Genomic DNA, 21,241 nt, shown 5'->3' with positions numbered 1-21,241 from the left:
TTTTTGTGTTTATTTAAACAGTTCCAAATATACATGTTCTCCTTCTTCTTCATCAATAAAAAAAAAAATCAACAGAAGAAGAAGATACAAAACATACAATATCTTGTGGAGGATGTACAATCAATACAAAACAGATTAGACAATAATCAACTTCGATGAAGATAAGGTTATATATATATATATATATATATATATATATATATATATATATATATATATATATATATATATATATATATATATATACATATATACACTTACATACACACACACACACACACACACAAAGGTTAAGCTAATATCTTAAACTAAATCAAAATACAAAGTGGAGCAAAGACATCACAGATCCAAAATAAGGTCCATTAATCAACTTTATTTAAACATTTCTGAATATAAATGTTGTCCTTTAGCTTTTTTTTTATTGAACAATTGAGAACAGCTGTTAGGCACACTGTGTATGAGATGGATACTTCCCTCGTTTAGGATCTCAGCCTAAATATTGTTATAAACCGTGTCTTGCACAGAAACTAAAAACCAACACAACAATCAGCAGAAATGTTCATTATAAAGTGGAAAAGTTGGCTTTCTGTTGCTGCATGCAGTCCAGTGAACACCAGGGAAACATCATCAAACCTTCTGAAACTCTCTCCTGCCTCCAACTCGTCCAGAATTCAGCAGCTCAGCTTCTTTCTGTTTTTTACAGAAGATGTCACATCACTTATTCTGGCTGCTCTCACCAACACACTTGTGTATTTTGATAGTATAAGGCCGAGTGAAACTTTTGTTACAAACACTGCAGCTGTATCGTTTCTCCCGTGTGTGAGTAGTCGAGTGTCGTCTCAGAGTTCCAGTTCGTGCAAATTTTTTACCACAGACTGAACAACTGTATCGTTTCTCCCCTGTGTGACTACTCATATGTGCTCTGACGTATCCCTTTTCTGCAAATCCTTTACCACAAACTGTACAACTGAAGGGTTTCTCTCCACTGTGGATTCTCATGTGTACCTTCAGACCGTCTCTGCGACTGAAACTTGATTTACAAACTGAGCAGGTGTGAGGTTTTTCTCCTCCATGAATTTGTAAGTGTGATGCCAAAGTTGAGCTTTGTGTGAATCTTGCACCACAAAGAGAACAACTGAACGCTTTCTCCTCTTGTGTGGACGTTTCTCCTCTTGTGTGGATGACCGAGTGCTGTTTCAGACAATCCCTTCGTGAAAATCTTCTACCACAAACTGAGCAACTGAACAGTTTCTGCCCTGTGTGGACAATCAAGTGTCGAGCCAGATGTACCTTTTGTGAAAATCTTCTACCACAAACTGAGCACCTGAAGGGTTTCTCTCCAGTGTGGATTCTCATGTGTGTGTTCAGATTCTTTCTGAGAGTGAAACTTGATTTACAAACTGAGCATGTGTGAGGTTTACCTCCTCCATGAACTTGTAAGTGTGATGCCAAAGTTGCGCTTTGTGTGAATCTTGCACCACAGAGAGAACAACTGAACGCTTTCTCCCCCGTGTGGACAATCAAGTGTCGAGTCAGATGTACCTTTTGTGAAAATCTTCTACCACAAACTGAGCACCTGAATGGTTTCTCCCCTGTGTGGGTTCTCATGTGCATCACAACCTGAGATCTGCTTGAAAATGTTTTTTTACAAACTGAGCAGCTGAAACCTCGTTCCTCTGAAGGAACCTGAGGCTTCCTGGTCTCCTCCCAATCACTGCTGTCATCAATCTCGGGTTCAGAGCAGTGTGACGTCTCATCATCAGTAACAGGTTGTAAATGACTAAATGAATTAAAGTTCTTGTCTGGTTCTGGTCCTCCACAGTCCTCTCCATCAGCTTCTGTCTCCATCTGTTCAGTCTGTCTCTGATGAAGCTGTGAGGACTGAGGTTTCTCTTCCTCATCTTCTTCACTCTTCACAGGACTGAAGGTGAACTTGGTGTTATCAGCCTCCTCCAGCCCTCCAAGCTGCTCTCCCTCCTGACTGGTCCAGAGTTCCTCCTGTTCCTCTTTAATGTGTGGCAGCTCTGGTGGGTCCTCCTGGTCCAGACTGGAGCTCCTCTCCTGCTGCTCGGGAGGATCCTCTTCTTTACTCTGCAACAGCTGCTGGACGTCTGTGGAGAAGAAAGATTTCCTGTTAACATTTTAACCACCAATTAAAAAAGAGCCTTTGTAAAGTTGTAACTACAGTTTTTACTGTGAAAAATAAGGCCTGATCTTAAAACAGCTGTTTTTTGAATGGAGTTTGGTTTACCAGTGTGTCCACTGCACAGAGCTCCAGGAGCAGAGGCTGTGTTAATGTTAATGACACACATACATTATATGTAATACTACTACCACAGTATTATACGTGTTTTTATGTATACTACACTATTGATGTCCTGACATTATGTATTAACTCTCATTTCCACTTCTGTTCTTTTCATACAAGTTGTCTGAGCAGTGTTGGTGGAACCGAGAGCTCCAGCTTCACTGTATCTGTTGTGAATATGAGAATAAACACGTTCAAGTGTTTCAGTCGCAGCTGGTTTCAGTGTAAAGTGAGAAGAAGAAGTAAACGGAACCAACCTGCTCTGTGTAACTGGACCTGAGGCTTGAAAACAGCGTCCAGTAGTTTCCGGTGTCGACCCAGTTCCTCCTCGTACTCTGCTATCGTCCTTTCAAACAGCTCAAATATCTCTTCAGCAGCCGCAGTCAGTCGCTGCTTCACAAACACTCTCAGCGTTTGGACTTTAGACATTTTTACTGACTCACACGAACTTTTCCTCCAGAAACACTCCGTTAAAAACCGTCTGCTCGCTCTGATGTGCGCTGCGTTTACGGTCCGTTCGGCTCCGTCTATTTCCGGCTAACGAGCTAAGTTAGCTTCATTAGCTCCGAAGGACAGCAGCAGATAATTCAGCTGTTAAAATAAAGTTAACAGCTCAGAGTCTGTTCTGAGATTAAAGGTCCGTAAAACACAGTTTGTTCTGTCCAAACTTCTCCGACCAGCTCTGTGCGACCGAGTTCCGTCTCCGACCACTTCCTGTTGCCGTCCTCTTCTTCTGTGGTGTTTAACAGCGTTTATGTTCCTTCATGTAGCATCACTGCCTCCTGCTGGTTCCATCCGTCTACTGCTTTACATTTAATCTGCTCTTTTTTTTCTTTTTCTTTTTTTAAACTTGTGTGGGGTAACATTCATTAATTTACACTTGTGTATAAAATATTTTGCAAGTATTATAAGATTGTTTAGCAGAAATTCTAATTTTGAGTCCTCCAGAATAAAACCAAATCTAATATTATTATAGGTTAAAGCTGACAGAGACAGACTGTGTTCTGGAACCAGCCTGTTCATTCCTGTGAAAGCTGCTCAGTGGCGTTTTGAAAGCAAAAAATCTCTACTTCCCAGGTATGATAATACACAAAATATTTTATACACTTTCGCCGACTGAGCATGCTAACTTCCAGTTTAGCAACTGGCTAACTTGAATGGGGATAAGAAAATTAAATCTTGCAGCTCTTCTAGACTTTCCAAATGTTATTGGACCTGATGGCTCAGATTCTGACAGTGAAACAAGCTATTTTTCGGGCTCTGATGAAGACACAGCGCTGTCACCTTTAAATTAATCAGTAATCTTTAGTTTGGTGTCCTCCGGGCTCAGAAGAACCTCATTCATTGGTCAGATTACAAACAATGATGAGAGTTCACATCGAGAGGAAATCAACAATCCTTCAACGTGATAACAGAGAATAACTTACTGCTGATCTCAACATGGCTTTTTCAAATAGCGATCAGAGACGATGCCTCCGACCTCGAGTTTCTGCTAAATAAATGTGTGTTCTGAGGAAACTAACCACTTTCATTCTTCACCTAGATCAGCTGAGTGCTCTTACATTTATCAATATCCATAGTCGGGTTGCAACAGTATGAGGTTTACAAGGTACGATTACGGTCTCAGAAAATATCAGTGTCACAGAATCAGATATTATACAATTCTAATTATCAGTTACAACGACTCTTAAAAAATGAGAACATCGTTTTTTGTTGAACAAACACTTTATTATAGTTTCACAAAATGGCCTGACAGACGTGAAACTGGATATAAACTTGAAATATTCTTTAAACTACGAATTCAACACCATCGCTAAGCAAACATGCGGTGCGATAATCGTCAACTTTAAAGGTGCAATATGTAAGAACTGTCCAGCTGTTGAATACTCAAAACAAACAGGGGCCAGTGAATCACCATATTAACAGCTAACTGCTGTTAACTGTAGCTGCTATTAGCTAGTTAGCTTGGTAAATTGTGCATGAAGTGGTCCAGACTGGGAGCTCATAGCAACAGAAGAGTGTTGGTGTTTACGCCGTCAGTGGCTGGAGTCACATTCGATCCGGCGGTGCGCTGAAACGCTGCAGGTTGGTGCAGCAGTGTGGGAGTGTCACTCCGTGGTCTGTGTGTGTGACGTGTTGGGAACCCCGGCTGATCATTTTACTGAAAGTGGTTAGCAGCTAGTGACTGTCTGTACTCATCATTTAAAATGTTATATTGGGTAAATTCGTTGAAATAATAATCAAGTGACGAAAAAATAATAGTTAGATTAATCCAAAACATAATCAACAGATCAGTCGATAATAAAATTATAATTATGTGCAGCCCTAAATGTGAAAAATGCTTTAAAGAAAACATATTTGAAAAAAAGAGAATAACTCCAGAACAGGAAAAAATTTAATGTTTTGAATATAACGAGGGTTAGACCGATTCTCAGTTCCAGTCAGATTGCTGACAAAATAAACTAATTTAAAAATGAGCTACTTTGTCTCTGATGCAACATCCTCTCACACATTGTCCCGCCCACAACACACTCTGATCAGTAACCCTGAATAATCTGAATCTGCAAAGTTACTAAAGTTATTAAATAATTGTAGTGGAGAGGAAGTATGAAGTAGTAGAAAATAGAAACACTCAAGTTAAGTATCTGAAACTTGTATTTAAGAGCAGAACTTGAGTAAATTGTACTTGGTTTATTTTATCACGGGTTGGTTGAAATTTGGAGACAAAGATTTTTCATTTTTACTGCAAATGAACATCAGCCCCAAATATCAGTTTTCAGTCTCCTTGATTTCTAATAATTATTATCGGCTCTGAAAAAGCTGCATTGATCAACACCTAAATATAACTATATTATTTCTAGAGGATTAACAGTCACATCTCAACAGCAAAACCACAATAAACTCAATAAACAATAATATCTCTGTGGAAACAGACTTAAAATATCAGGTTTAGTAAGAATGAGGAACACAGACATCAGTCAGTCTCAGTCTTCCTCCCTCTGCAACAGGAGAGGCTGCAACAACATGATAATAAAAACACAGCTAAACATTAAAAAGTATAGATGAAAAGACTGATGACTTTGAAAGTCATCAGTACTACAGTATTTAATAATCTAGCCTTGGGTATGTTTCACACCGGGTTACGGTACCCATCCCTACACCTAACTTCCTCTGAGATAAAAGAAGAAGCACGTCTTCTTTTATCGTCTGTATCACAGATTTAACTGATCAGTGTTGAACCAAGTCTTGCCCTCAGAACTTCAGTCATGCTGGAAGAAATTGGACCAACAAGCATCTCTGTCTCTTCAGTTATTCTGGCTGCTCTCACCAACACACTTGTGTATTTTGATAGTATAAAGCCGAGTGAATCTTTTGTTACAAACGCTGCAGCTGTATCGTTTCTCCCGTGTGTGAGTAGTCGAGTGTCGTCGCAGAGTTCCCGGTCGTGCAAATTTTTTACCACAAACTGAACAACTGAACTGTTTCTCGCCTGTGTGAACAGTCATATGTGCTCTGACGTGTCCCTTTTCTGCAAAACTTTTACCACAAACTGAACAACTGAAGGGTTTCTCTCCAGTGTGGATTCTCATGTGTGTGTTCAGATTCTTTCTGAGAGTGAAACTTGATTTACAAACTGAGCAGGTGTGAGGTTTACCTCCTCCATGAACTTGTAAGTGTGATGCCAAAGTTGCACTTTGTGTGAATCTTGCACCACAGAGAGAACAACTGAACGCTTTCTCCCCCGTGTGGACAATCAAGTGTCGAGTCAGATGTACCTTTTGTGAAAATCTTCTACCACAAACTGAGCAACTGAATGGTTTCTCCCTCGTGTGGGTTCTCATGTGCCTCACAACCTGAGATCTGCTTGAAAGAGTTTTGTTACAAACTGAGCAGCTGAAACCTCGTTCCTCTGAATGAACCTGAGGTTTCCTGGTCTCCTCCCAATCACTGCTGTCATCTATCTCAGGTTCAGAGCAGTGTGACGTCTCATCATCAGTAACTGGTTGAAAATGACTAAATGAATTAAAGTTCTTGTCTGGTTCTGGTCCTCCACAGTCCTCTCCATCAGCTTCTGTCTCCATCTGTTCAGTCTGTCTTTGATGAAGCTGTGAGGACTGAGGTTTCTCTTCATCATCTTCTTCACTCTTCACAGTGACAGGAGTGAAGGTGAACTTGGTGATATCAGCCTCCTCCAGCCCTCCAAGCTGCTCTCCCTCCTGACTGGTCCAGAGTTCCTCCTGTTCCTCTTTAATGTGTGGCAGCTCTGGTGGGTCCTCCTGGTCCAGACTGGAGCTCCTCTCCTGCTGCTCGGGAGGATCCTCTTCTTTACTCTGCAACAGCTGCTGGACGTCTGTGGAGAAGAAAGATTTCCTGTTAACATTTCAACCAGCAGCACCATTAATTCACAGCATTAATTTATTTAAATCCTCAGAGACCGCTGTATCCGCTGAGTGCAGTGCGCTCTGGTGCAGCATTTTACCATCGATTGTGCCGAATCAGGCTGTTGTTTGTGCTACTGCCTGTTTGCAAGCTGTTATCCCTGCAAACTCACCTAAAATCCAAAACTTTTTCTCAGTTCATGTCAGGGCTTTTCTTGAAAAAGATTAATGTTGAAACTTTTATCTGGAGTACAGCTGTAGGATTTTACGAGGTCAAATGAATTTAGTAGAATGATGACTTTACCCTCTTTACACTTCAGTCACTTTATCACCACTGTACACCTGCCCAATTAAAAAAGAGCCTTTGTAAAGTTGTAACTACAGATTTTACTGTAAATAAAATAATTTTACATTAAAATAATGTAAAATAAGGCCTGACCTTAAAACAGCTGTTTTTTGAATGGAGTTTGGTTTACCAGTGTGTCCACTGCACAGAGCTCCAGGAGCAGAGGCTGTGTTAATGTTAATAACACACATACATTATATGTAATACTACTACCACAGTATTATTCATGTTTTTATGTATACTACACTATTGATGTCCTGACATTATGTATTAACTCTCATTTCCACTTCTGTTCTTTTCATACAAGTTGTCTGAGCAGTGTTGGTGGAACCGAGAGCTCCAGCTTCACTGTGTCTGTTGTGAATATGAGAATAAACACGTTCAAGTGTTTCAGTCGCAGCTGGTTTCAGTGTAAAGTGAGAAGAAGAAGTAAACGGAACCAACCTGCTCTGTGTAACTGGACCTGAGGCTTGAAAACAGCGTCCAGTAGTTTCCGGTGTCGACCCAGTTCCTCCTCGTACTCTGCTATCGTCCTTTCAAACAGCTCAAATATCTCTTCAGCAGCCGCAGTCAGTCGCTGCTTCACAAACACTCTCAGCGTTTGGACTTTAGACATTTTTACTGACTCACACGAACTTTTCCTCCAGAAACACTCCGTTAAAAACCGTCTGCTCGCTCTGTTTGATCGCCTAGGTGTCCGTCTATTTGCTGCAAACTAGCTAACTTAGTTTCTTAACTTCTCCTTTGGCCTCGTCGGACACCAGCAGATAATTCACTTGTTTAACATGTTCAGATAAAGTGAACGACACAGAGTCTGTTCGGACATTTGGACTCTTCGGCTCCGTGTAAAACAGTTTTCATTACAGTCAACTGCTCTGGCGAACTTCCTGTGGCCGGGTTCCGTCTCCGTCTATTTCCTGGTAACAAGCCGCGCTTCGTTTTGCATTCTTGTGTAACAGGAAATGAGTCCGGGGGGAAACACGTACAGTTCCATATGTAACGGCTTCCGGTATGTTATGTGACGTAGGTGATAAAATAATATTGATAAAGATGAAGGAAAGTCAGGATGGTGATTTATGTAACAGTTTATTGTTGTGGATTGTTTTTTTCAAACATTTCTCAGAATAGCACTTTAACTTAAGTAAAAGATCTGTAGCTCCTGTAACACTGGAATATCACTCATTCATTCATGTCATTGCGAGACCACAGGAAAAAATAAAGTAAGTATATAAAGTATAAAATTCAGTGTTTCTGTACATTAATTAATAAATTATAGTAGATGTTTTACATTGTTTTACTCTCTTGCAAAATTTTAATTATTTGGGCATAAAAAAGTTTATATCGAGGCAACAAAGCACCAAAGGACCAACATAACAAGAAGCAAACAGTAGAAAATACATCAGCAATAAATTCTGAGGTAAATCTGCAAGTAAATGAAATATAATTACTTCTTACAGATAAAAGAAATCAGAAACAAAAGTGAGTTTAAGATGACCAGTTCATATAAATAATCCCTTTACATCAACAGTCCAACGACACATCGAATTGCTAAAACAACTTTTATTTATTCATTCATTAGTTTGTATAATGACAAATTAACTTTGGAATCTGAATAATAAAACCGTCTGAGGCCTGTTTGACGTCTGAATACAGTACAGAGGTGATTTACAGCGGCTCTGAGCAGGACTCTGACTGCAGCGACGACAAAGACGCGGCAGGAGAGGAGCCAGTTTGAGGTCAGTTCATTTGTAAACTTTTGTACAACAAATCCACAAGAACTTGTTTTTGTGAAGCAACAGTTAATAATTTCTATATGAATATGAACACAAGCTGTTCAGTATTTGGATTGAGTGACCTTCTGTTGCTGATCAGGCGACTTTGATAGTCGTATATTTCGACCAAGACATTATTCATTCCTGTGTTTTGAGAACCGAGCGTGTGATGTTGGACTCCTGTTCAGTGTCCTGTCGAGTTGTTCCAACACATTCAGAATCATCACTGCCTTTTCTGTTAGCATTGTTGTGAACAGGCGGCTCGCTTTGTGCCGTTAAATAAATAGAGAAAAATCCAAAACAGCCTACAACTATCTGACTAATGGCTTGAACCCTGGCTCCTGCTGCCTCGCAGATTAACGGAGCTGGTCTGGTCTAGGTGACAAACCACTCTTAGACAAAATAAATAAATACAATGCTCTCATCAACACACTGAATGGTTAATAAAAGCAAACTGAGTGAATCTTTTATCACAAAGGCTTCAAGGAAATGCTTTTTCCCTTGTGGATGGTCGAGTGTCGTCTCAGATGTGCGTTTCTTGCAAATCTTTTCCCACAAACTGAACAGCTAAATGGTTTCTCCCCCGTGTGGACTTTCGAGTGTCGATTCAGATGCTCCTTTCGTGCGAATCTTATACCACAAACTAAACAACTGAATGGTTTCTCTCCTGTGTGGCTCCTCATGTGCGTGACTACATCTCTTCTCCATTGAAAACCTTTTTTACAAACTGGGCAGCTGAAACGTTTTCCTTCTACATGAAGCCTCATGTGAGCCCCTAAAGAGCTCTTCCGAGGGTATCTTTTACCACAAATTGAGCAAATAAATGGCGACACTTGGTTCTGCAGAAGGCCACCGTGTCCAAAGCTCGTAGCACATTCATAAGAGTTTGTTAATGTTGTTCCAGTCATATATTCCACATCACTTACAGATACTTCATGATTTTGCAGAGCGTCTGAACCTGATTGATGCTCCCTGGTTTCCTCCCAGTCATAACTGTCATCAGTCTCAGGTTCAGAATACTGTGAAATCTTCACATGAGCTGGTTGTAAATGACTATCTGGATTAAAGATCCTGGCTGATTCTGGTCCTCCACAGTCCTCTCCATCAACTCCGGTGGTCCAGAGCTCTTCATCTCTGATCTCCTCAGTCTGTCTTTGATGAAGCTGTGAGGACTGAGGTTTCTCTTCATCATCTTCTTCACTCTTCACAGGGTCGGGGGTGAATGTGGTGATATCAGCCTCCTCCAGACCTCCAAGCTGCTCTCCCTCCTGACTGGTCCAGAGTTCCTCCTGTTCCTCTTTAATGTGTGGCAGCTCTGGTGGGTCCTCCTGGTCCAGACTGGAGCTCCTCTCCTGCTGCTCAGGAGGATCCTCTTCTTCACCCTCTGACAGCTGCTGGACGTCTGTGGAGACTAAAAAAATACACACACACGTGTCAGGTGTCCCGCTGTTCGAGATTAAAAATTTAAAATTGTCAACATGAGCTGATTTATTGTGACTTTCATCTTTTTTACGAGCTTTTCTGAGCTCAGGTGGCTCCATGTTGGTGTTGGTGACGTGTGTTGATGAGATGATGTGGTTCACTGAGCGCTTTAACACAAAACTACATGAGGTTTGACTTTAATTACAACAAACTGACAAACTTCATGTGTGTGATTCAAACAGGATCAATTAATTAATGGTCTCTCTTCATTCACTACCAAAGATTTTCAAAATAAGGTCCCATGAGAGACCGGAAGGGGCGTGTCTTCGGCTCTTTAATGCTCTTCTAAGGATGTGTCACCCTAAATGTGGACACCAGGCACATTTTGATATGTACATGTGTAACATTATTTCATGTCTGTGATTAACTTTGGTCTAGTGAAGAAGAGGATGTCAGTAAACGGAACCAACCTGCTCTGTGTAACTGGACCTGAGGCTTGAAAGCAGCGTCCAGTAGTTTCCGGTGCCGACCCAGTTCCTCCTCGTACTCTGCTATCGTCCTTTCAAACAGCTCAAATATCTCTTCAGCAGCCGCAGTCAGCCGCTGCTTCACAAACACTCTCAGCGTTTGGACTTTAGACATGTTTCGTCGGCAAGTTGTTCCTCCAGAAAAAACGTCGGTCCCTCTAATGTGCGCTGTCGGGTCCGTCTATTTCCTGGGAGCAAGCTAAGCTAACTCCATCAGCATCGTAGCTACCGCGACTAGCTCTCTGCGGCTCCGTCTATTTCCTGCGAGCACACTACGCTAACATCCTTTAGCATTCTTTGCTAACAAGAAATGAGTCTGAGGTGAAACAAGTTCACTTAAACAAGTTCAGGATCCGCTGGTTCTCCGCTTTTATGTGATGCTAACTCATCCAACCGCTGGTACAAAACGGATAAAGTTAGCATGTTAGCCACAGTGGGTACACTCGCTTCCGGTAGCATTTCGCTGGTGATTTTCAAAATAAATGTGAGCAATCTTTTATTTCCAGGCCCATCTTGACTTCAGTAGAAATCAACAATGTTAGAAACACACAGATCGTTTACTGAAATGCCTCAAAGTAAAGTAAAAGTAAAAAATTACAAAAGCAGGATGCAGAATAATGTACGGCAGCAGAACGGCCAGTTACAAAATCAAAATAACTTAATATCAGGTGAATACACTCATTTCTAACAACCAATACATGTACATTCATCTGAAAAATAATATATATATATAGACCTGTTTTCTGAAAGCAATCACAGACAGATGATAATAACACATTATTATAATACATACATTTTATTTGTGCAGCACTTAAAACACACGTTACAAGTCATTTTACAAAGAAAAAATAACAACAGCACCAAACAAAGTGTAAAACACAGCAGGTATAAATGCAATAACTTACAATCAAATGGACGTGAACACACAGTGAATTAAACCAACAATTATACATTTACAGTATTTAAAAACACACTTCCTGCAGTCATTTCAAAGTAAAAGTCAGCTTTGGAGTAGCTGCTGGAGAAACAGGAAGCACCGAGCTGTTCAGCGGCTCGTTCCAAAGAGCAGGTTTACTGTCAGACAAATATCCTGATATATTTTCTCCTTGTACCGACGGGCTCCAACACAGTAAGCCGCTAATACCACCAATTAATGACCAACAATCACATACAGTCAACAGAGTGAGAGAAGCAGCGGGGTCACTGCGTGGCCACAGCTCGTTTTTGCCAAAAGGCCCCTGAGAGGGTTAATCACGCTCTGATTTAATGGTTGTATGTATATAAATAAGAGTATAATGTTAAGAATGTATTATTTATGTAGTAACACTGAGAAAGTGCTCATTCTGCATTATGAATACAAGAACATCATGTATGAGTAATTATTTATAAACCTCAAGGTCTCGTCTCGACTTCAGTGATTCTCTGCTCGTTATGTCGCAGTATTTCTTTTTTAACATAAACTCTATTTTTCCAGTTAGAAATAAATTGAGAGGTCAGTCAAACCATTTAATTCACAAATTACTAGCCATGAGCATTTTCTAACCCTAAGACGATCAGATACACGTCGATCCGATGTGATCTGATACAGATATTAACATTAGTTTAATGTAATCCTTCATTTTCCATTAAAATTAATAGAAGCCATTTCTATTAAAAGTGCCAATACTTGTGATTCCCTCATATTTTATCTGAAACTTCAGATAAAGCCCATCTGTTGCTGTTACTTTATATCTGGGGGAAAAATGAAGGATGAATCATTTCAGAGTAACACGTCACTGTGATTATTACTTTGTTGTTGTACTTTGCTTAATTAGTTGTTTAACTAATTTAATTATTACCTTCTGATCACCTCAGACCTCGCTGAGCTGTGGCAGGAGAAAGTGTTTGAGATCAGCGTCTTTGTTTTGCTTTTTCTTGTTGAGCGAGCCGCGCTGACATCAACACGCTGCTCACTGCCTGCGTACGTCTCACATGCAGCTTCATGAGGTGACTGTTAAGATTTGTCTTCCAAGTTTTAGATTTGATGGCGCTGTTGTACGTTTTGTTAATGTTTATCACTTGCAAGCAACGGACATAGTTTGGTAATGTAACTCTTCAGGAAGAGTCTCACTTTGACCTTTAACTAGGGATGCAAATATTAAGCATTTCTTGAATTGACAGTCGGCTGCCTTAACAATCGATTATTGGTTAATCATTAACATTAATATATTAAAAGCGTTCTATTAGAAAACAGTTTTAACAACTGACATGATCTGTGTTCGATGCTAAACCACATTAGGAGTTCAACGAACAGATAAACACCAAGTTATCTGAAATATACCAAAATAAATAACATAAAATAATATTTTCATTTTCAGTCGCTAATCAACAACTGGTCCAACAAAGTCCAACACTTCCTGAGGCTACTACATGGTTAAATTAATAATATCAGTTTGTAGCGAAGGTCTTTTTGTAATTTCTAATTTACAAATGACAATTAATTCATGACCTTAAACAAGATTTGAAGACGTGGAGCAGAATAAGCAACCGATGAGTAACTTTAAGATCACATGAAAAGATGTTGTTGCATCTTCAATGTTAAATTTCCTTTTCATATCAGAGAATCTTCAGGCTCTTATTAATCACATTTCGAGTGTAGTGCTTTATAGGGGACAAAATACTTTTATACTATTTAGATTAATTTTGAATCAATGAAAACATGTACCAAAAAAAGCACAGTTCCCAGACGAAAAAATCTAAAACAACCGTGTGACTTGATCTTAGATGAAAAGACTTATTCTGGAGAACGTGTCAGTTTTAAACTCATCGCCCTCAGTGCTTCAGTCCTGCCGCAAGAAATCTGATGAACAAGCGTCTCCACAGCTTCACTTATTCCTGCTGCTCTCACCGACACACTTGTGTTTATTCAAGATATGTCGGCGAGTGAATCTTTTATTACAAACGCTGCAACTAAACGGTTTCTCTCCTGTGTGGGTGATTAAGTGTCGCCTCAGAGTTCCGTGTTGTGCGAAACTTTTGCCGCAAACTGAACAACCGAACTTTTTCTCCCCCGTGTGGACGGTCATGTGTTTCTTCAGATGTCCCCCTTCTCCAAATCCTTTACCGCAAACTGAGCAAGTAAACGGTTTCTCACCATTATGCATCCTCATGTGTTTATAGTAATTGCTACTGAGACCGAAGCTTGCTTTACAAATCGAACAGGCGTATGGTTTTTCTCTTGTATGAACTTTTAAGTGTGCCCTCAGTGTCGAGCTCTGAGCGAATGTCGTGCCGCAGACAGAACAACAGAAGGGTTTCTCCCCTGTGTGGATCGTCATGTGAGTTTCAACATTTCTCTTCCATTGAAAAGTTTTTTCACAGAGTGGGCAGCTGAAACGTTCTGCTCCTGAATGAAGGTTCATGTGAGCCCTTAAAGAGTTCTTCTTGTGGTAACTTTTACCACAAACTGAGCAACTAAAAGGTTTCGCTTCTGTTTGTACTCCATCGTGTTTCTGCAGATGTCCTTTGTAGGCAAAGCTTCGAGCACATTCAGAGGAGCTGAGTGATGTTTCTCCCACATCGTCACTTCCAGGTACTTCATTCTTTTGCAGAGGGCTTAAACCTGACTGAGGTCCCCTGGTCTCCATCCATTCATAACTGTCATCCGTCTCAGCTTCAGAGGCGTCGTGATCAATCTCTGGTTCAGTGACGTCATCAGTGTCAGGTTCAAATGAGTGTGATGTCGCATCACGAGCGGCTGGTTGTAAACGTCTATCTGGACTGAAGTTCCTGGCTGGTTCTGGTCCTCCACAGTCCTCTCCATCAGCTTCTGTTGTCCAACGCTTTGCATCTCTGATTTTAAAGACAGTTTGTCTTGGACGAAGCTTTGAGGACTGAGGTCTCTCTTCATCATCTTCTTCACTCTTCACAGGGTCGGGGGTGAATGTGAACTTGGTGATATCAGCCTCCTCCAGCCCTCGAAGCTGCTCTCCCTCCTGGTTTATCCAGAGTTCCTCCTGTTCCTCTTTAATGTCTAGGAGCTCTGGTGGGTCCTCCTGGTCCAGACTGGAGCTCCAGTCCTGCTGCTCAGGAGGAACCTCTTCTTCACTCCCCAACAGCTGCTGGACGTCTGTGGAGAAAAGAGAAATATATACATGTTTCAGAAAACTGTCTTGCAATAATTTAACCACTGACAGCATGACTTTCTTAAATGTGTGGAGAACATTTTGCCGAGCCTCTCTGTCCATCATCCTGGCTCGAGTTGAATTAAACATGGCACAACCTCGCTGACGATGACTTAAAGCTTTTAGGGAGGGTTGAAAGTGCACCGCTGTAACAGGCTGGACACACTTGCTGAGCGAGCAGCTTGTGTTTGTGGTGTTATGTCTTTGCTTTTCATTTCAGTGTCCATGTTAACAGGTTAGAGCAGCTACACTGTCTGTGTGAGTCTCACTCGTGTGTCAAGCGAGGCTGCAGCAACGCTTCATCTAGAGATTCAGAGCCTCACCTATTTGTGTCACGACACGCGATTCTCTGCAAAAATAGACCTGTAGAAAGTCATATTGACATCATATCAGCGTTTCACTACAGTTTTAACGTCTGTATCTGTAGAATATGTCACAGACATGAAGAGAAAAATCTCAACAGGTGAAGGACAGTTTGTTTTCTTTCTCTCCCTCCTTCTCACTCTTTCAACGGAGATAAAGTAAAATCACGTCATCATATTTACTGATAATTATCAAGGGCAAACTTCATGTCAACATATAGAGGAGGCAGGAGCTGTGCTGCAGCAGCAACACAGCCGTCATCCTGTGTGGCCAGCCTGTAAAATAAAGAGGTCTGCTCTGTGCCAGAGCTTCGTTGTGAAACAGAGAGTTGAACAACAACCGTTTAATCTTGATTATCTTGACATAATCATAGAGCAGAAATCGTAAATGGAAATAAAAGTGGGTTAATCACCAAACGCCACAGGGTGGTAGTCGTTTAGACTGGACGCTGAAGAAGTTTTAAGTAGAGGAACGATGATCGCTGTCTTGAAGCAGGAGGGAACATTCTCCTGTGAGAGTGAGATGTTAAAAATGTCAGTAATACATCACCAGCTGCCCGGCACATGTTTTTAGTACACAGCCAGTTAAATTATCTGGACCAGCAGCCTTAGTCATATTCACTCCCAGCAGGAGTTTTCTCACGTCAGCTGTGGTTCCTGACAGCGGCCGGTCCTCTGGGGGCAGAGTTGACTTCACAGCTCAGTAAACAGGCTGCGTTGCTGCTGTAACCTGCTAATATGGGCGCTGACAGGAAAAGCAAGAGGTTTTCACAACAATTTCACGAGCTTTGAGTTTCATCAGAGCGGAAGTTCAAGAAAATGGTTGTAAATTGTGCTCATGTTATGTGAACATGTAAACCCACGAGTCCTGGGTTCAGACAAAACGCTCAGCTGAAGACAGAAACTGTTTGAGGATGTGAAGACGCCGTTTTCTGCAAACACTCCAGATTTTTTGTTATATTGTCAACAATACTTCTGGATTTGTTTCATGTTCATGTTTTATGTGTTTAACCTGCTGCCAAATAAGTTAAAGTTGTGAAGAAGATTCTTATATTGTCATTGTCACTGATTTAATAAACTTTATGAGCCCAGAAACAAGGATTTCACTGCCACTGACCTCTTCACTGTGTCTGTTGTGACAATAGAGAAGTTTCAGTGTAAAGTGAGAAGAAGAAGTAAACGGAACCAACCTGCTCTGTGTAACTGGACCTGAGGCTTGAAAACAGCGTCCAGTAGTTTCCGGTGCCGACCCAGTTCCTCCTCGTACTCTGCTATCGTCCTTTCAAACAGCTCAAATATCTCTTCAGCAGCCGCAGTCAGTCGCTGCTTCACAAACACTCTCAGCGTTTGGACTTTAGACATTTTTACTGACTCACACGAACTTTTCCTCCAGAAACACTCCGTTAAAAACCGTCTGCTCGCTCTGATGTGCGCTGCGTTCACGGTCCGTTCGGCTCCGTCTATTTCCGGCTAACGAGCTAAGTTAGCTTCATTAGCTTCGTAGAACAGCAGCGGATAATTCAGATGTTTGACATATTAAAATAAAGCGAACAGCTCAGAGTCTCTTCAGACAGCTTTATCTGGACATTTTGTGTTTGTTTAAACACAGTTCGGTTTCTATTGAAGCGACTCCAACCAGCACCGTCACCGTCTACTTCCTGCTACCAAGCTACAGCATCTGTTACCTCCGCATTCAGCTTCTTCTCGGCTGATAAATGTCGATGCGTTTGAGGTGAAACGTCCAAAAGTTCACTTAAACAAGTTCATCCGTTCAGGCTCTGGTGTTTCACTCTGGTTTGATCTAATAGTAACGGAGCTAACAGCTACAACACAACGAAAACAGTTAGCATGTTAGCCACCGTACGTTCAACTGTTTCCGGTATCACGTTGACTTTTCAAAATAAAAGTGAACAAGCTTTTATTAATAGGCGTCTCTGGTGAATGAGAATTAACAAGGTTAGAAACATCCAGATCCTCTGTTGTAAATACAGAAATGCCACAAACTAAAGTTATTTCAATGTTTATTATATTAATAGGATATTATTACTGATAATAAAAGCAACACATGATGTTTGTAGTCGGCTAATGTGGAAATAAATACAGCTGCATCTCAAAAGATTATAATATCATGTGAAAGTTTAATATATTCTAGATCCATTACACATAAATAATGAATAATAATATGAATAAAATAATAATAATATAAATAAGGAACTTCTACATCATATTCTATTTTTTTCAATGCACCTGTATAACTAAAGACCCTGCACTCATTTAAACTCTAACACAAAGTCTGTTAGTCTATTTATCAGATTAATTTCAATCCTGTTCAGAATAATGACAGATAATAGTAAGAATTCTTAAAATAAATGCTGATAATTCATATTTTTATGATTTTCCTGCGTCTGCCAGATTCAGACTTAGATGACAGACGCATCCGGGTGAATAAATAAATTCTGAGGTTCAGGTTTAAGATTGTTTCCTTACTGATCAGGGTGAAGATATCCACTTGAACAACACCATCATCAACCAACAACTGTCAACAATGTACATATGGTGTACTTATGATCTGACTAGAATAACAGAAACACTGAACGAGCAGTTTAACAATGAACTGTTTATTTAAACAATAAGAAGTCTGAGTAACCAGGAGAGTCCGTTATAACAGAAATAACTTGTTTAATTGGGAGACAAATCGAGTCATTACATTTATTAATCACATTTTCAAACAACACATGTTGACCGCGATGCTGTTTGGGGAACATAAAATAGTTTCAGACTATTTAAAAACCAAAACCTCACTTTAAACAAGGAGACTTATTTTTAGGGAGCCACTGTTCAGGAAATTCTAGGCCAGTATCGATATTTAGAATAATTTAGCCGATCACTGATGCCAATGTTTATTTGTTTTGGTTGATATTTACTCAGTTATCTTTGAACGAGTACAAACTTCATCATACCGATTAATGAAACCTTCTCTCACATGAAAAATATTATTTTTAAGCCTTTAAATGCTGCAACACAAGCTCGTACTCAACGATGACTATAAATCAGTACTTCCACAGCCAGAAGTTCATGAATGTGCCAACTCAAAACGTATCTGACATCGCTAAATGTTTGCATTTGCTTACAGACTGATAGCAGTGAAGGCAAATATCGTTAGTGAGTCTGTGTCACAGTTTTCAACAGATCGGTGTTTGGACGAGTCTTGTCCTCAGTATTTCAATCTGGCTACAAAAACTAGGCTCAACAAACATCTCTGCAGCTTCATTTATGTCTGCTGTTCCCACCAACACACTGAGTTTTGTAACCGAAGCAAGCTGAGTGAATATTTAATCACAACGGCTGCAGGGAAACAGTTTCTCCCCTGTGGATCGTCATGTGTCGTCTCAGATGAGCCTTTCGTGCAAATCTTTTCCCACAATCTCTACAACTGAAAGGTTTCTCCCCCGTGTGGACTCTCATGTGTGCCGTCAGAATCTTTCTGAGACTGAAGCTTTTTTTACAAATTGAGCATGTGTGAGGTTTTTCTCCTGTATGAAGTCCGAGATGTACAGTCAACGTTGATTTTTGTGTGAATCTCTTACCACAGACAGAACAACTGAAAGATTTCTCCCCCGTGTGGACGATCGAGTGTCGTTTCAGATGCGTGTTTTGTGCAAATCTTCGACCACAAAGCGAACACCTGAACGGTTTCTCCCCTGTGTGGATTCTCATGTGCTTCACGACGTGAAATCTGCTTTGAAATGTTTTTTTACAAACTGAACAACTGAATGGGTTCGACCCGGTGTGGAGACTCATGTGTGTGGACAAAGAGCCACCGTCATCGAAACTCATTTTACAAATCGAGCATGTGAAACGTTGTTCTCCTGTATGAACTTCTAAGTGTTTTGTCAAATTTACGCTTCGTGCGTATTTCATACCACAGACAGAACATCTGAAGGGTTTTTTCCCTGCGTGGATCTTCATGTGTTTCACAAGGTTTCTTCTCCAATGAAAACTTGTTTCACAAACTGAGCAGCTGAAACGTTTTTCTTCTGAATGAAGTCTCATGTGATCTGTTAAGGAGTTCTTCCAACGGTATCTTTTACCACAAACCGAGCAACCGAATGGTCTCACTCCTGTTCCACCTTCCACGTCACTTACAGGCGCTTTATTGTGTTGCAGAGCGTTCGAACCCGACTGATGTTTCCTGGTGTCCTCCCAGTCCCAACTGTCATCAGACTCAGGTTCAGAGTGTGAAACCTTCACACGAGCAGCTGGTTGTAAAAGAGTATCTGGATTAAAGTTCCTGTCTGGTCCTGGTCCTCCACAGTCCTCTCCATCAGCTTCTGTTTTCAAATGCTCTCCATCTCTGATCTCTTCAGTTTTGATTTGATGAAGCTGTGAGGACTGAGGTTCCTCTTCATCATCTTCTTCACTCTTCACAGGAACAGGAGTGAAGGTGAACTTGGTGATATCAGCCTCCTCCAGCCCTCCAAGCTGCTCTCCCTCCTGACTGGTCCAGAGTTCCTCCTGTTCCTCTTTAATGTGCGGCAGCTCTGGTGGGTCCTCCTGGTCCAGACTGGAGCTCCACTCCTGCTGCTCAGGAGGATCCTCTATATTCACCAACAGCTGCTGGACGTCTGTGGAGAAAAGAGAAATGAATACATGTTTCAGAAAACCTTCCTGCTATCATTTAACTACTGACACCAAGACTGTCTAAATGTGTTTCTAAACATGTTGTTCGATTATGGCAACAACCACAACCACCAGCACTTAAATCATGATTATTCAACACAACCACTGACACATTTATTTAACTTTTCTTCAGATTAAATCATGATTTAGATTGCTTTGGGGGACTTTAGCTCTTATTTTTGATTAAACGGTTTAGAGAGACAGAGAGGAGAATACAGAGCAGCAAAGGCTGGAAAGCTGCTGATGAGGACTCAACCTTGGTACCAACTTTTAAATCAGTACAGCAACATTTGACTGTATTGAAAAACTAAAAGTAATTTAACATAACTTAAATAGCTTCTTAAATAAAAATTGCAGTGAACTGAACTACAAGGCACTAATATCTGTTAAACAACGATGTGATATATATTTTACATAATGCATTTCATGCCTTCAGTTCTTAGACTGTCATCAAGAAACAGCTTGAACACTGACCTCTTCACTGTGTCTGTTGTGAAGGTGACAGTAAAGAAGTCGCAGTTTAAAGTGAGAATCAGAAGTAAACGGAACCAACCTGCTCTGTGTAACTGGACCTGAGGCTTGAAAACAGCGTCCAGTAGTTTCCGGTGTCGACCCAGTTCCTCCTCGTACTCTGCTATCGTCCTTTCAAACAGCTCAAATATCTCTTCAGCAGCCGCAGTCAGTCGCTGCTTCACAAACACTCTCAGCGTTTGGACTTTAGACATTTTTACTGACTCACACGAACTTTTCCTCCAGAAACACTCCGTTAAAAACCGTCTGCTCGCTCTGATGTGCGCTGCGTTCACGGTCCGTTCGGCTCCGTCTATTTCCGGCTAACGAGCTAAGTTAGCTTCATTAGCTCCGAAGGACAGCAGCAGATAATTCAGCTGTTAAAATAAAGCGAACAGCTCAGAGTCTCTTCAGACAGCTTTATCTGGACATTTTGTGTTTGTGAAAAACACAGTTCGGTTTCTATTGAAGCGACTCCAACTAGCACCGTCACCGTCTACTTCCTGCTACCAAGCTACAGCATCTGTTACCTCCGCATTCAGCTTCTTCTCGGCTGATAAATGTCGATGCGTTTGAGGTGAAACGTCCAAAAGTTCACTTAAACAAGTTCATCCATTCAGGCTCTGGTGTTTCACTCTGGTTTGATCTAATAGAAACGGAGCTAACAGCTACAACACAACGAAAACAGTTAGCATGTTAGCCACCGTACGTTCAACTGTTTCCGGTATCACGTTGACTTTTCAAAATAAAAGTGAACATGCTTTTATTTATT

At 40.8% G+C, this 21,241-nt stretch overlaps 4 protein-coding genes across 4 annotated transcripts; all 4 read right to left on the bottom strand.

The window, feature by feature from the left end:
* Positions 1 to 407: 407 nt before the first annotated feature.
* LOC140993556 (uncharacterized) lies at positions 408 to 3,004 on the bottom strand. Its single transcript, XM_073463044.1, has 2 exons — positions 2,566 to 3,004; positions 408 to 2,111 (listed from the first exon to the last, which is right to left on the bottom strand). Exons 1-2 carry the CDS (start codon positions 2,735 to 2,737, stop codon positions 715 to 717), a joined length of 1,569 nt encoding a protein of 522 aa, XP_073319145.1. The 5' UTR covers positions 2,738 to 3,004; the 3' UTR covers positions 408 to 714.
* Positions 3,005 to 4,049: 1,045 nt separating this feature from the next.
* On the bottom strand, positions 4,050 to 7,718 carry LOC140993565 (uncharacterized). The gene is made up of 2 exons (XM_073463053.1): positions 7,478 to 7,718; positions 4,050 to 6,659 (listed from the first exon to the last, which is right to left on the bottom strand). Exons 1-2 carry the CDS (start codon positions 7,647 to 7,649, stop codon positions 5,614 to 5,616), a joined length of 1,218 nt encoding a protein of 405 aa, XP_073319154.1. The 5' UTR covers positions 7,650 to 7,718; the 3' UTR covers positions 4,050 to 5,613.
* Positions 7,719 to 9,029: 1,311 nt separating this feature from the next.
* LOC140994086 (uncharacterized) lies at positions 9,030 to 21,149 on the bottom strand. The gene is made up of 5 exons (XM_073463661.1): positions 20,513 to 21,149; positions 18,620 to 19,904; positions 12,479 to 12,485; positions 10,698 to 10,935; positions 9,030 to 10,216 (listed from the first exon to the last, which is right to left on the bottom strand). The coding sequence occupies exons 1-5, from the start codon at positions 20,682 to 20,684 to the stop codon at positions 9,276 to 9,278; spliced, it is 2,643 nt and encodes an 880-aa protein (XP_073319762.1). The 5' UTR covers positions 20,685 to 21,149; the 3' UTR covers positions 9,030 to 9,275.
* LOC140993559 (uncharacterized) lies at positions 13,152 to 17,113 on the bottom strand. The gene is made up of 2 exons (XM_073463046.1): positions 16,470 to 17,113; positions 13,152 to 14,862 (listed from the first exon to the last, which is right to left on the bottom strand). Exons 1-2 carry the CDS (start codon positions 16,639 to 16,641, stop codon positions 13,619 to 13,621), a joined length of 1,416 nt encoding a protein of 471 aa, XP_073319147.1. The 5' UTR covers positions 16,642 to 17,113; the 3' UTR covers positions 13,152 to 13,618.
* Positions 21,150 to 21,241: the final 92 nt, after the last annotated feature.

This window comes from Pagrus major, chromosome 3, assembly GCF_040436345.1.
Source record: "Pagrus major chromosome 3, Pma_NU_1.0".
NCBI lineage: Eukaryota > Metazoa > Chordata > Actinopteri > Spariformes > Sparidae > Pagrus > Pagrus major.
Note: the sequence above shows the minus strand (reverse complement) of the source record. Positions and strands in the feature narration are given on the sequence as shown.